General features: G+C 44.6%; 1 protein-coding gene across 2 annotated transcripts in view; it reads left to right on the forward strand.

Annotated features, from left to right (window-relative positions):
* Positions 1-15,000, forward strand: part of LOC143276274 (signal transducer and activator of transcription 3.2-like) — a 51,747-nt gene that overhangs the window by 14,366 nt on the left and 22,381 nt on the right. For both annotated transcript variants that reach the window (XM_076580773.1, XM_076580772.1), the window contains exons 4-10: positions 411-503; positions 4,577-4,675; positions 6,450-6,519; positions 7,175-7,251; positions 10,142-10,302; positions 13,257-13,436; positions 14,597-14,707. In XM_076580773.1, the coding sequence (XP_076436888.1) occupies positions 411-503; positions 4,577-4,675; positions 6,450-6,519; positions 7,175-7,251; positions 10,142-10,302; positions 13,257-13,436; positions 14,597-14,707 (791 nt within the window). The remainder of the gene's footprint in view (positions 1-410; positions 504-4,576; positions 4,676-6,449; positions 6,520-7,174; positions 7,252-10,141; positions 10,303-13,256; positions 13,437-14,596; positions 14,708-15,000) is intronic.

Below are 15,000 nucleotides of genomic sequence, written 5' to 3' on the forward strand. Positions count from 1 at the left end.
GGTTCGAATCACGGTGACGGCGCGGCGCCTGGTGGGTAAAGGGTGGAGATTTTTACGATCTCCCAGATCAACATATGTGCAGACCTGCTAGTGCCTGAACCCCCTTCGTGTGTATATGCAAGCAGAAGATCAAATACGCACATTAAAGATCCTGTAATCCATGTCAGCGTTCGGTGGGTTATAGAAACAAGAACACACCCAGCATGCACACCCCTGAAAACGGAGTATGGCTGCCTACATGGCGGGGTAAAAACGGTCATACACGTAAAAGCCCACTCGTGTGCATACGAGTGAACGCAGAAGAAGAAGAAGGTTCCGTCATGTCTGTGAAGTTTCATGCCAGCGTAAAAAAAAAAACTACTTCTTCTTTTTCTTTTCTTTTTTTTTTTTTTCTTTCCTGCTTCCATCAGAAAGCCTACCAGAGCCAGCCGGTGAAGTTTGTGGAAGAAGTTCATCAGTGTCTGGCAGAAGAGGAGCAGCTGTTCAACACCATGATGTCTCAGGTATTTGTCTTGTGTCACCTTCATCTTCTCTGCTTTCTTCTTCTTCTTCTTCTTCTTCTTCTTCTTCTTTTTCTTTTTCCTCACCTTCTTTCTTTCTTTGTTTCTTCCCAGAGCGCGTTGGGTTACGCTGCTGGTCAGGCATCTGCTTTGCAGATGTGGTGTAGGGCATGTGGATTTGTCCGAACGCAGTGACGTCTCCTTGAGTTACTGGTACCGATACTGATACTTGCTTTCTTGATTCTTCTTCTTCGTCATCTATTTTCCTTCTTCTGCTTCTTCTCTTTCTCCTCCTTGTTCACCCCCTTTTCCTTCTCCATCTTCTTCTTCTTTTGTTGTTGTTGTTGTTCTTCTTCTTCTTTTGTTGTTGTTGTTGTTCTTGTTGTTGTTGTTCTTCTTCTTTTGTTGTTGTTCTTCTTCTTCTTTTGTTGTTGTTCTTGTTCTTCTTCTTCTTTTGTTGTTGTTGTTGTTGTTCTTCTTCTTCTTCTTTTGTTGTTGTTGTTCTTCTTCTTCTTTTGTTGTTGTTGTTGTTGTTCTTCTTCTTCTTTTGTTGTTGTTGTTGTTGTTGTTCTTCTTCTTCTTCTTCTTTTGTTGTTGTTGTTGTTGTTCTTCTCTTTCTTCTTTTGTTGTTGTTGTTGTTCTTCTTCTTCTTCTTCTTTTGTTGTTGTTGTTCTTCTTCTTCTTTTGTTGTTGTTGTTCTTCTTCTTTTTTTGTTGTTGTTGTTGTTGTTCTTCTTCTTCTTCTTTTGTTGTTGTTGTTCTTCTTCTTCTTTTGTTGTTGTTGTTGTTCTTCTTCTTCTTTTGTTGTTGTTGTTGTTGTTCTTCTTCTTTTGTTGTTGTTGTTGTTCTTCTTCTTCTTCTTTTGTTGTTGTTGTTGTTGTTGTTGTTCTTCTTCTTCTTTTGTTGTTGTTGTTGTTCTTCTTCTTTTGTTGTTGTTGTTGTTGTTGTTCTTCTTCTTCTTCTTTTGTTGTTGTTGTTGTTCTTCTTCTTCTTCTTTTGTTGTTGTTGTTGTTCTTCTTCTTCTTCTTTTGTTGTTGTTGTTGTTCTTCTTCTTTTGTTGTTGTTGTTGTTGTTGTTCTTCTTCTTTTGTTGTTGTTGTTGTTGTTCTTCTTCTTCTTTTGTTGTTGTTGTTCTTCTTCTTCTTTTGTTGTTGTTGTTGTTCTTCTTCTTCTTCTTCTTTTGTTGTTGTTGTTGTTCTTCTTCTTCTTTTGTTGTTGTTGTTGTTGTTCTTCTTCTTCTTCTTCTTTTGTTGTAGTTGTTGTTGTTGTTGTTCTTCTTCTTCTTCTTCCACCCGGACACTACATTCTCTGCGACTTGGAAAGTTCTCATGTGAGTGCTTTTCTTCCTGCTTATCTGTCTCTTTCATCAGGCTCCCCCTTCCCCTGCCCCTCCCACCCCCACCCCTCTTCATGACCTCCCCCCACCCCCAGCCCCCTCCCTCCCCTTCCCACTCTCTCCCAGTTTTGTGCGCCTGTGTGTTTACAAATGGGTTGCACAGCAGCGGTGGAATCGGGCCAAGGTGGTGTACACAACCAGTCCATCACCGCTCATTTCAGATTCTTCTTTGTTGTTGTTGTTGTAATTGTTGTTATTTTTATTGACTCACTTGTGTAAACAAAGTGAGTCTATGTTTTAACCCGGTGTTCGGTTGTCTGTGTGTGTGTGTGTGTCTGTGTGTCCGTGGTAAACTTTAACATTGACATTTTCTCTGCAAATACTTTGTCAGTTGACACCAAATTAGGCATAAAAATAGGAAAAATTCAGTTCTTTCCAGTCATCCTGTTTAAAACAATATTGCACCTCTGGGATGGGCACAAAAAAAATTAAAAAATGAAGCCTAATTATATGCAAACTGCGTTTACTGTTATATTTATATTTTTTTGTATTCTCTAAACTTGGCACTTTGATCTGATATTCTGACCCAACAACAAGAGCAGTCATTATTATCATTTTTTGTTCAAATAGGAACTTCTTTTGCTAAGCATGGAAGTTGTATTTATTTTGCAAACGTCTTGGTGCAGATAGTAAAAAAGGGAAATTACTCTGTAATTAATGCTAGGGGAGTTAATTTGCTTTAAACTGATCTTTCTCATTTTAAACATTACATTTTGAAATTATACTCAATACATAAAAAGCTTGGATTTTTTTTATTTTTATTTTTTTTAAATGTATCAGAAGTGGGTCTTGAAGGCCTTGCCTGTCTTTTGTTGTTGTTCTTCTTCTTTTCATTTATGTTTTTCTTCTTAACTTTTCTTCTCATCTTCTTCATCATCATCATCATCTTCTTCTTCTTCTCCTTCTTGTTCTTGTTCTTAGCAAAACAGATGACAACTGGATATTGATCAAAATGAAAGCAAAAGTAGGTTCACATTTGGATATTGATCAAAATGAAAACAAAAGTAGGTTCACAATTGGATATTGATCAAAATGAAAACAAAAGTAGGTTCACAATTGGATATTGATCAAAATGAAACCAAAAGTAGGTTCACAGTTGGATATTGATCAAAATGAAACCAAAAGTAGGTTCACGGGATACAGTTGGAAAAGAAACAGGAAGCTGTGTTCAAACTCTGAACAGGAAAATATAATCTGCAGTTTGTACTGTTTTCTGCAAAAGTCAACGCTCAGCTTATATCAGTGACTGATTTCAAGTTCCCAGTTGAGCCAACAGCAAGGTCAGAGCTGTATGATCAATGGTTTCTCCACTGCAATGGGAAGTCATTTACATCTTAATCTTTTGTGTGAAGGACTATGACTCTCAAACTAGGAGGCAAAATTGCACTGGCTCTTAGTGCTGCAGCCTTGTGGGGGCTTGTTGGCCTTTAGGGAACCATCCCAACACTGACTGTCCTAAAACCCTCTTGGACGAGATAGTGGGGATGTAACTTGGGCAAGACACTCCATGGTAATCAAATTCTTGCCCCAGATAGTCGGGGACAGCCGTTGCCTCCTCTGTTGTTGTGATGGTCATGGTCGGACCCGACTGTCATATATAAGTGCCACAGGAGAGTAGGGAGTAATAATAATAATAATAATAATGGTATTTATATAGCGCTGGATCTTGTGCAGAGACAAATCAAAGCGCTTTCGCACCAGTCATTCACACGCATGCATAACTCTAATACTGTGGAAACTAAAGACAAGGAAGAGGCAGGCAAGGGAGGCTATTTTTGGGAAGAGGTGGGTTTTTAAGGCCAGACTTGAAAGAGCTGAGTGTGGAGACTTGACGAAGCGAAAAAGGAAGTTCATTCCAATCGCAAGGTCCAGAGACAGAGAAAGAGTGGCTCGGTGGTAACACGTCCTGCTGGAAAGGCAGTGCTCACAGGTTTGAGTCCCACTCAGACCACAACTTTTACTCTCCCCCAAACCCCCTTCCCGCGAGACCTTGAGTGGTGGTCCAGGTGCTGGTCTTTGGGGATGAGATGGTAAACTGGGGTCCTGTGTGCAGCATGCCCTTAGTGCGCATTAAAGAACCCATGGCAACAAAGAGGATGAGATGGTAAACTGGGGTCCTGTGTGCAGCATGCCCTTAGTGCACATTAAAGAACCCAAGGCAACAAAGAGGATGTTTTGGCAAAATTCTGTTTGGAAAAAAAGAGCCACTTTGATAGCAAAAAAAAAAAAAAAAAAAAAAAAAAAATATATATATATATATATATATGTGTGTGTGTGTGTGTGTGTGTGTGTGTGTGTGTACATATATATATATAAATGTGTGTGTGTGTGTGTGTGTTTGTATCACACACATAAAAAAATGACTGGAAAAAAAATAGTGGTGATACGCTTTCCCTTGGGGGGGTGTGGGGCGGACGGGATGGGGGGTGTAGAGGGGGGGCGGGGGAGGGGGGGGTGACTTGGGTATGGGTGAGGGGTGAAAGCTGCTTGATATTTCACACAGAAATGTTGGTTGGTTGGTTGATGAATTTGTTGATATGTTGGTTGCTTGATTAGTTGATCAACTGGTTGATAGTTTGGTTGGGTTGGTTGGACAGCTGGTTGATAGGATGGTTGCTTGGTCAATTGATTGATGTGTTGGTTGGCCCAACTGGCTGATGGACTGACTGATGGTTTGTTCAGGAACAGGTCGGGGGACACCTTGACCAGGGTCAGGTGTGTCAGAAGATGTCGGCCAAAGATCTGGCCGCTCGCGTTGCCAACTGCCGGGAACTGGACAAGGTATGCTGTGTCGGAATATTACCTGTAGAGACTTTGTTTGCAGAGTGTTTTCTTTGTAGAGATGTTGTATACAAAATATTACCTGTAGAGACTTTGTATGCAGAGTGTTTTCTGTGTAGAGATGTTGTATACAAAATATTATCTGTAGAGACTTTGTATGCAGAGTGTTTTCTGTGTAGAGATGTTGTATACAAAATATTACCTGTAGAGATTTTGTATACAATGTATTATCTGTGTAGAGATGTAAACAAAATATTATCTGTAGAGATTTTGTATACAATGTATTATCTATGTAGAGATGTTGTATACAAAATATTACCTGTAGAGATTTTGTATACAATGTATTATCTGTGTAGAGATGTAAACAAAATATTATCTGTAGAGATTTTGTATACAATGTATTATCTATGTAGAGATGTAAACAAAATATTATCTGTAGAGATTTTGTATACAATGTATTATCTGTGTAGAGATGTAAACAAAATATTATCTGTAGAGATTTTGTATGCAGAGTGTTATCTGTGTGGAGATGCTGTATACAAAATATTATCTGTACAGATTTTGTATACAATGTATTATCTGTGTAGAGATGTAAACAAAATATTATCTGTAGAGATTTTGTATGCAGAGTGTTATCTGTGTGGAGATGCTGTATACAAAATAATACCTGTAGAGATTTTGTATGTATCATCGTCTTTGTCTCCTTATTATCATCATTATTATTGTTGTTGTATTTGTTTGTTGTTGTTACAGAGAGTGGTGTGTGTGTGGGTGGGTGGGGGTGGGGTGTTTACATACTGCATTGTTGTATGAAGGGAGAGTGTAATGCTACCGTGATGATTCACTGTTTAATTCACAGAGAGTGGTGTGTGTGTGTGTGTGTCTTTACATACTGCATTGTTGTATGAAGGGAGAGTGTAATGCTGACATCATGATTCACTGTTGATGTGTGTGTGTCTTTACATACTGCATTGTTGTATGAAGGGAGAGTGTAATGCTACCGTGATGATTCACTGTTGGAATTCACAGAGATAGAGGTGTGTGTGTGTTGTCTTTACATACTGCATTGTTGTATGAAGGGGAGAGTATAATGCTGACATCATGATTCACTGTTGAATCACAGAGAGTGGTGTGTGTGTGTGTGTGTGTCTTTACATACTGCATTGTTGTATGAAGGGAGAGTGTAATGCTACCGTGATGATTCACTGTTGAATTCACAGAGAGTGGTGTGTGTGTGTGTCTTTACATACTGCATTGTTGTATGAAGGGAGAGTATAATGCTGACATCATGATTCACTGTTGAATCACAGAGAGTGGTGTGTGTGTGTGTGTGTGTCTTTACATACTGCATTGTTGTATGAAGGGAGAGTATAATGCTGACATCATGATTCACTGTTGAATCACAGAGAGTGGTGTGTGTGTGTCTTTACATACTGTATTGTTGTATGAAGGGAGAGTGTAATGCTACCGTGATGATTCACTGTTGAATTCACAGAGAGTGGTGTGTGTGTGTGTGTCTTTACATACTGCATTGTTGTATGAAGGGAGAGTATAATGCTGACATCATGATTCACTGTTGAATTCACAGAGAGTGGTGTGTGTGTGTGTGTCTTTACATACTGCATTGTTGTATGAAGGGAGAGTATAATGCTACCATGGTGATTCACTGTTGAATTCACAGAGAGTGGTGTGTGTGTGTGTGTCTTTACATACTGCATTGTTGTATGAAGGGAGAGTGTAATGCTACCATGGTGATTCACTGTTGAATTCACAGAGAGTGGTGCAAGTTCTGAGGGCTGCCTGCCTGTGCTTGGACAAGTGGCCTGCTGACATCAAGAGTGAAAGTATGTGTGTGTGTGTGTGTGTGGTGTGTGTGTGTGTGTGTGTGTGTGTGTGAGAGAGTGTGTGGTGTGTTGTGCCAATGTGGATGTGTCGGTGTGTATGTATGTCAATGTGTGTCCGTGTCAGAGTGTGCATGTGTGTGTGTATTCATCAGTGTGTGTGCATGTGTGTGTGTGTGACCATGTCTGTGGAAGATAATTCAATTTCACTTTATTAGTCACAAACACACAAGCACATACACACACCTACATACGTCTAATATCACTCAAAGTGAAAAGACATTAGATAACATTAAAGAACACACCTCCATGCACAAATCATTTATATGCCTAGATGTATGGGTACGTTCACCCACATAATTTCTGCACATAAATCTACACACACACGCACGCACACACACACACACACACACACAAAATCCAACCCCTGTCTCCCATGCAAATGAGCTCTCTCACAACACACACACACACACACACACACACACACACACACACACACACACTTGAACACACACACACATTCTTGCACACTTGCAGGCACATGCACACACACACACTCTCTCTCTCTCTCTCTCTCTCTCTCACACACACACACACACACACACACACACACACACACAGAGTTGCTGTATACATATATATGTTGGAATGATTTCAGGCAAAGCTCCGAAGGACGTGTTTGGGAACGGTGAAACCATTCTGCCCCCATACCTGGTGTTTCAAGGACTTCGACAGGTCAGTGGGAGTTATTTGTCACCTGCTCTGCTCTGTCTTTAGGACTTTGACTTTGTTTCTGTGTCTGACGGGCGCAATAGCCGAATGGTTAAAGCGTTGGACTGTCAGTCGAGGGTCCCGGGTTCGAATCACGGTGACGACGCCTGGTGGGTAAAGGGTGGAGATTTTTACGATCTCCCAGGTCAACATATGTGCAGACCTGCTAGTGCCTGAACCCCCTTCGTGTGTATATGCAAGCAGAAGATCAAATACACACGTTAAAAATCCTGTAATCCATGTCAGCGTTCGGTGGGTTATGGAAACAAGAACATACCCAGCATGCACACCCCCGAAAACGGAGTATGGCTGCCTACATGGCGGGGTAAAAACGGTTATACACGTAAAAGCCCACTTGTGTGCATATGAGTGAACGCAGAAGAAGAAGAAGTTTCTGTGTCTCTCTCACTTGTTGCCTGTCTGCCTACCCAGATATCATTCTGTCCACATGTTATGATAATAATAATAATAATAATGGTATTTATATAGCGCTGAATCTTGTGCAGACAAATCTAAGCGCTTTCGCACCAGTCATTCTCACGCACACATAACTCTAAAACTGGAGAAACTAAAGACAAGGAAGAGGCAGGGAAGGGAGGTTATTTTGGGAAGAGGTGGGTTTTAACTCTCTCCATACGAACGGCGAAAGAGACGACGTTAACAGCGTTTCACCCCAGTTACCATCATCAAAATATCGCAAGCGGAAGGCTCTTATACTGAAGATGTAAATGTTGACAAAGAATACCACAATTCTGACGACGGAAGCTAAAGGTTGGGTCATTCAGACACCCACTGGACATCCCAGGGGTCTGTGTAGAGGAGAAGAGAGGACTGGCCGTACTGAGTGAGTTAAGGCCAGACTTGAAAGAGCTGAATGTGGAGACTTGACGAAGCGAAAGAGGAAGCTCATTCCAACTGCAAGGTCCAGAGACAGAGAAAGAACGGCGGCCAACAGTCGAGAGTTTGAATCTACTAGACCTTGAGTGGTGGTCTGGACGCTAGTCATTCGGATGACACGATAAACCGAGGTCCCGTGTGCAGCATGTACTTAGCGCACGTAAAATAACCCACGGCAACAAAAGGGTTGTTCCTGGCAAAATTCTGTTGAAAAATCCACTTCGATAGAAAAAACAAATAAAGCTGCACGCAGGAAAAAATACAAAAAAAAAAAAAAAAGGGTGGTGCTGTAGTGTATCGACGTGCTTTCCCTGGGGAGAGCAGCCCGAATTTCACACAGAGAAATCTGTTGTGATAAAAAGAAATACAAATACAAATACAAACTAGGAGGCACAATTTTGCTAGGTCTTGTACTGCAGCCTGCAAGCTTACGTCATTCTCTTGTTCAAGACAGTTCAACAAAATACCATGCAGTGCAGTGCAGTACAGTACAATGCAGTGTGATACAATGCAGTACAATACAATGGAATACGATGCAACAATGCAATACGACACACCACAACACACCACAACACAACACAACACAACACAACACAACACACCACAACATAACACACCACAACACACCACACCACAACACAACACACCACAACACAACACAACACAACACACCACAACACAACACACCACAACACACACCACACACAACACACACACACCACAACACAACACAAAACAACACACCGCATGTGTGTGTGTGTGTGTGGTACTGTCTTGGTGTTTTGGTACTCACATACGCGTCGTTTTTTCATGCGCAGAGGCACTGTTTAGTTTGTGCAGTGTTTTGTGTGAGGCACTTAGGGCCCATTATATGGGAGTTTGCAACATATAAGTACTATCTATTGGGTTTTTTTTAATGGCACAGGAGCCATATAAGTAATATGTGTTATTGTTGTTCTTATTATTTAATGGCACAGGAGGCATATAAGTACCATCTATTCTTTTTATTCTTCTTCTTCTTATTATTATTATTATTGTCATTATTATTATTATCATTATCATTATTATCATCACTATTATCATTTAATTGCACAGTTACTCTTCTTAGTAGTAGTAGTAGTGGTGGTAGTAGTAGTAGTAGTAGTATTTAATGACACAGGAGCCATATAACTACTATCTATTATTATTAATATTATTAAGATACACACACACACACACACACATGCTACACACACACACACACACACACACACACACACACACACTACACACAAACACACACACAATACACACACACACACACACACACAACATGCATGTGAATATGGACATTCACATACACATATCATGGCATAAACACTAAGACAAGGCACAAATGCCCACAACGCACACATTTTAGATGATGCCATGAATGATATGCAAATTTGTGCGCTCTTCCAATGCAGACTTTCTCCTCCCCCTCCACCCCCCTCCGTCTCTCCACATAAAAAAAATATAAAAAATTCACAAAACAAAAAATATTCTGTCACCTCAGTTGCAAACAGTTAAATACAATGTCTGAATGACATTTGTAAGGATAGTTATCAAATCCAGATAGCAACACACACACACACACACACACACACACACACACACACACACACACACTCATACACACACACACACACACACACACACACACACACACACACACACACACACACACACACACAATTGATCTATTCTTTCATCATCTACAGTCAATGAAGTTTCCTTGCCTTTAAAACGCTTTGAGCTCTGATTTTTCGTCATCGTTGTTGTTAGTAGTAGCGGTAGTATCATTATTATTATTATCATCATCATCATCATCATCATTATCCTTTAGTAATTATCTTTTGGTGTGGACTGAAAAATCAATTTCTTCCCATTCAAGAAAAAAAAAAAAAAAAAAGATGCTGATGCTGATTGAATGGCCCAGGAGCTGGAGCAGAAGAGCCAGGTGGTGATCCGTGAGCTGAACAGCGTGCTGGCGGGCCTGGAGTGGTTCGTGGTGCAGTGGAAGACGTGGCAGCTGCACGACTGTGTCTCCCGCAAAGTGGACGGAGAGCACAGGGACCAGAGCAAGGAGGTGGAGAACATGTGAGTACACACGCACCGTTGACGTGTGAGTGCACACGCACCATTAACATGTGGGTGCACCTGCACTGTTAACATGTGAGTGCACATGCACTGTTGACATGTGAGTGCACATGCACTGTTGACATGTGGGTGCACACGCACTGTTAATGTAACATGTGAGTACACACGCACACTGTTTCTCTCTCGGTCCATCTCAGTCCCTCGCAACCTTTATGTTGTCAGGCATGCCTGCCATCAATGAGGGCCTGTATTTGACTCAGCTTGTTCATGGGTTGTGACTCCCACAATCACTTGCAAACAGGAGTGGACTTTCTTCATGTGTATGACCGTTTTTTTACCTCCACCACATATGCCGTCATGCTCTGTTTTTGGTGGAGGGTGCGTGCCGGGTATGTTCTTGTTTCCATAACCCACCAAACTGACATGGATCACAGGATCTTTAACATGCGTATTTCTTCTGTATGCGTGTAACACACACAAAAGGGGGTTCAGGCGCTAGCATGTGTCAGCACATGTGTTGACCTGAGAGATGGGAGAAAGCTGAAACCCTAATACCCTCCCGGCACTGTTACCAGATTTCGAACCCGGGACCCTCAGATTGAAAGTGTGATGCTTTAACTCACTCAGTACGGCCAGTCCTCTCTTCTCCTCTACACAGACCCCTCGGATGTCCAGTGGGTGTCTGAATGACCCAACCTTTAGCTTCCGTCGTCAGAATTGTGGTATTCTTTGTCAACATTCACCTCTTCAGTATAAGAGCCTTCCGCTTGCAATATTTTGATGATGGTAATTGGGGTGAAACGCTGTTAACGTCGTCTCTTTCGCTGTTCGTATGGAGAGAGTTAACCACTCCTGTGGTTCAATTGTGGCAGGTCCACTTCCTTTGCGTTAGCTGTGCTTGACTATGTGTGTATACATATGTATGTGTACATAACTACATGCATGTATATGAATGTATATTGTGTGTGCGTGTGTTTATGTAAGTTTGTGCCTGCCTATGTGTGCGTATGTGGTAGGGTAGCTGTTAGATACACATGTATGTTAAAATGTATGTATGCAGCGTGTGTGTGTGTGCGTGCGTGCGTGTGTGTGTGTGTGTGTTGGGGGGGGGGGGGTTCACATTTTGGTGTGTGTATGTAACATAGATATAATGTTTTATGTTAACAAAAGCGTTTTTGTAAAGCACCTAGAGCAGATTTCTGGATAGTGTGCTATATAAGTATCCATTATTATTATTGTTATTACTGCCTCCACATGACCCCAGGGATCATCCCAGGTCGGCCCAGAGTGACCCAGGGGTCAACACAGTGGGTGGGAGACAGATTGAAGCTGTGACGCTGTGGTGACTGAAAGTAGCCTCCCTTGAATCTGTTTAGCGGCAGTGGTTGGTGGAAACAAGTTCTCCATGGAAACCCGATGCGGCGACTTCCCTGCACTTTTTTTTTTTTTTTTTTTTGCTGCCCCATTCATCTGCACCCTTTCAGTGGCATTACTCCCACGCCGCTCATTTAGATTCCCCCATACACTGCCACACCCGGGGTTCGTCCGTCGCAGTTCCAGCGTCGGCAGTCCGCAGGGAACCACTTCCCTGCACTTTGTTTTCACACTGAATTCTGCGCACTGCAGCTGTGGCCGTGTGTTGTAAACTCGACTGACGCTACGCTGGTGACCCCGACGGGATGCGAACACACAACCTTCTGACCTCTAACCACCCCTCTCCCCTTCCCACCCATCCCCTCTCCAGGTGTGAACAGGTGTGCGGCAGTGTGTTCTAACCACCTTCCCTCCTCTCTCCAGGTGTGTTCTAACCACCTTCCCTCCTCTCCAGGTGTGTTCTAACCACCTTCCCTCCTCTCTCCAGGTGTGTTCTAACCACCTTCCCTCCCCTCTCCAGGTGTGTTCTAACCACCTTCCCTCCTCTCTCCAGGTGTGTTCTAACCACCTTCCCTCCCCTCTCCAGGTGTGTTCTAACCACCTTCCCTCCTCTCTCCAGGTGTGTTCTAACCACCTTCCCTCCTCTCTCCAGGTGTGTTCTAACCACCTTCCCTCCCCTCTCCAGGTGTGTTCTAACCACCTTCCCTCCTCTCCAGGTGTATTCGAACCACCTTCCCTCCTCTCCAGGTGTGTTCTAACCACCTTCCCTCCTCTCCAGGTGTGTTCTAACCACCTTCCCTCCTCTCTCCAGGTGTGTTCTAACCACCTTCCCTCCTCTCTCCAGGTGTGTTCTAACCACCTTCCCTCCTCTCTCCAGGTGTGTTCTAACCACCTTCCCTCCTCTCCAGGTGTGTTCTAACCACCTTCCCTCCTCTCTCCAGGTGTGTTCTAACCACCTTCCCTCCTCTCTCCAGGTGTGTTCTAACCACCTTCCCTCCTCTCCAGGTGTGTTCTAACCACCTTCCCTCCTCTCCAGGTGTGAACAGGTGTGTGGCAGTGTGTTCTAACCACCTCCCGTCTACAGGTGTGTTCTAACCACCTTCCCTCCCCCTCTCCCCCACACAGGTGTGAACAGGTGTGCGGCAGTGTGTTCTAACCACCTTCCCTCCTCTCTCCAGGTGTGAACAGGTGTGCGGCAGTGTGTTCTAACCACCTTCCCTCCTCTCTCCAGGTGTGAACAGGTGTGCGGCAGTGTGTTCTAACCACCTTCCCTCCTCTCTCCAGGTGTGAACAGGTGTGCGGCAGTGTGTTCTAACCACCTTCCCTCCCCTCTCCAGGTGTGAACAGGTGTGCGGCAGTGTGTTCTAACCACCTTCCCTCCCCTCTCCAGGTGTGAACAGGTGTGCGGCAGTGTGTTCTAACCACCTTCCCTACCCTCTCCAGGTGTGAACAGGTGTGCGGCAGTGTGTTCTAACCACCTTCCCTCCCCTCTCCAGGTGTGAACAGGTGTGCGGCAGTGTGTTCTAACCACCTTCCCTCCTGTACAGGTGTGTTCTAACCACCTTCCCTCCCCTCTCCAGGTGCGAACAGGTGTGCGGCAGCGTGTACAGCCTGATGCAGGTGGCGTGCAGCAAGGAGCTGCAGAACGTCAACGCTGTCAGGGAGCAGCTGCAGGCCCCGCCCCCCGCCCTCCCCGCCCCCAACATCATCGGCTGGTTCTGCATGGCCCTCAAGGACCTGCTGAAGAAAATCGTCGAGATGTGAGTGGTGGGTGTGGGGGGAGGGTGGGGTGGGAGAGGGGGTGGGGGGAAGGCGGGGGGATTGGGGGGGGGGAGGGGGTGGGTGAGTGATGTGTCTGGGGGGAGGGTGGGGTGGGAGGGCGGGTGGGGGGAAGGCGGGGGGATTGGGGGTGGTGGTGAGGTGGTGGGTGGGGGGGGGGAGGGTGGGGGGGGGTGGGAGGGTAGGTGGGGGGAAGGCGGGGGGATATGGGGGGGAGGGGGGGGAGTGGTGTGTGGGGGGGGGGTTGAGTGGTGTGTGTGGTGGGGGGGGGGAGGGGGAGTGGTGTGTGTGTGGGGAGGGTTTGGGGGGGTGAGTGGTGTGTGTGGATGGGGGAGGGTGGAGGAGGGGGTGAGTGGTGTGTGTGTGGTGGGGGGGGGAGTGGTGTGTGTGGTGGGGGGGGGAGGGGGAGTGGTGTGTGTGTGGGGAGGGTTTGGGGGGGTGAGTGGTGTGTGTGGATGGGGGAGGGTGGAGGAGGGGGGAGTGGTGTGTGTGGTGGGGGGGGGGGAGGGGGAGTGGTGTGTGTGGATGGGGGAGGGTGGAGGAGGGGGGGAGTGGTGTGTGTTGGGGGGGAAGGTTGGGAGGAGGTACATTTGTGTGTGTGTGGGGGGGGAGGATGTGTTGTGTGTGAGAATGTGGTTAGGGGATGGGGGGTGGGAATGTGTGTGTTGTGTGTGTGTGTATGTGAGATAGAGTCACAAAGTGTGTGTGTGAGAGAGAGAGAGAGATTGGGAGTGTGTGTGTGAGAGAGAGAGAGAGATTGGGAGTGTGTGTGTGTGAGAGAGAGAGAGACACACACACACACAAAGGGAGAGTGACAAAGAAGAGACAGTGTTTGTGTGAGAAAGAGAGAGAAATAGAGAATGTGTGTGTACAAGAGAGAGAGAGAGTGTGTGTGTGTGCAAGAAAGACAATCAGAGAGAGAGAGAGAGAGTTGTGTATGTGTGAGAGAGAAAGAGACAGATACTGAGTGTGACAAAGAGAGAGAGAGTGAGAGAGAGAGAGCATGTGTGTATGTGAGAGAGAGAAAGATGGTGACAGAGAGAGAGTGTGTGTGTGAGTGTTTGTGTGTGTACGTACATGCACATATGTGTGTGTGTGTGTGTGGGGAAGTGAAAGTGAAGGGCAGCGTGTGGGTTGACAGGTTACTGGTGGTACGAAAGCAGCCTCCCCTGACGATGATGATCGAGAAGGAGAAGGGGCAGAGAGACAAAGAGGACATCAACAACAGTAAAAAGTTCATCACCACTGTGGGGTCAGTGTGTGTGCTGTGTGTGTGTGTGTGTGTTGTGTGTGTGTTGTGTGTGTGTTTCTATTTGTTTGTTGTGTTGTGTGTGTGTGTGTGTGTTTGTTTGTTTTGTGTGTGTTTCTATTTGTTTGTTGTGTGTGGGTGTGGGTGTTGTGTGTGTGTTGTGTGTGTGTGTTAGTGTGTGTGTTTGTTTGTTTGTTTTGTGTGTGTTTCTATTTGTTTGTTGTGTTGTGTGTGTGTGTGTGTGTGTGTTTGTTTTGTGAGTGTTTCTATTTGTTTGTTGTGTGTGTGTGTTAGTG

The sequence above is a fragment of the Babylonia areolata genome, chromosome 31 (genome assembly GCF_041734735.1).
Source record: "Babylonia areolata isolate BAREFJ2019XMU chromosome 31, ASM4173473v1, whole genome shotgun sequence".
Taxonomy (NCBI): domain Eukaryota; kingdom Metazoa; phylum Mollusca; class Gastropoda; order Neogastropoda; family Buccinidae; genus Babylonia; species Babylonia areolata.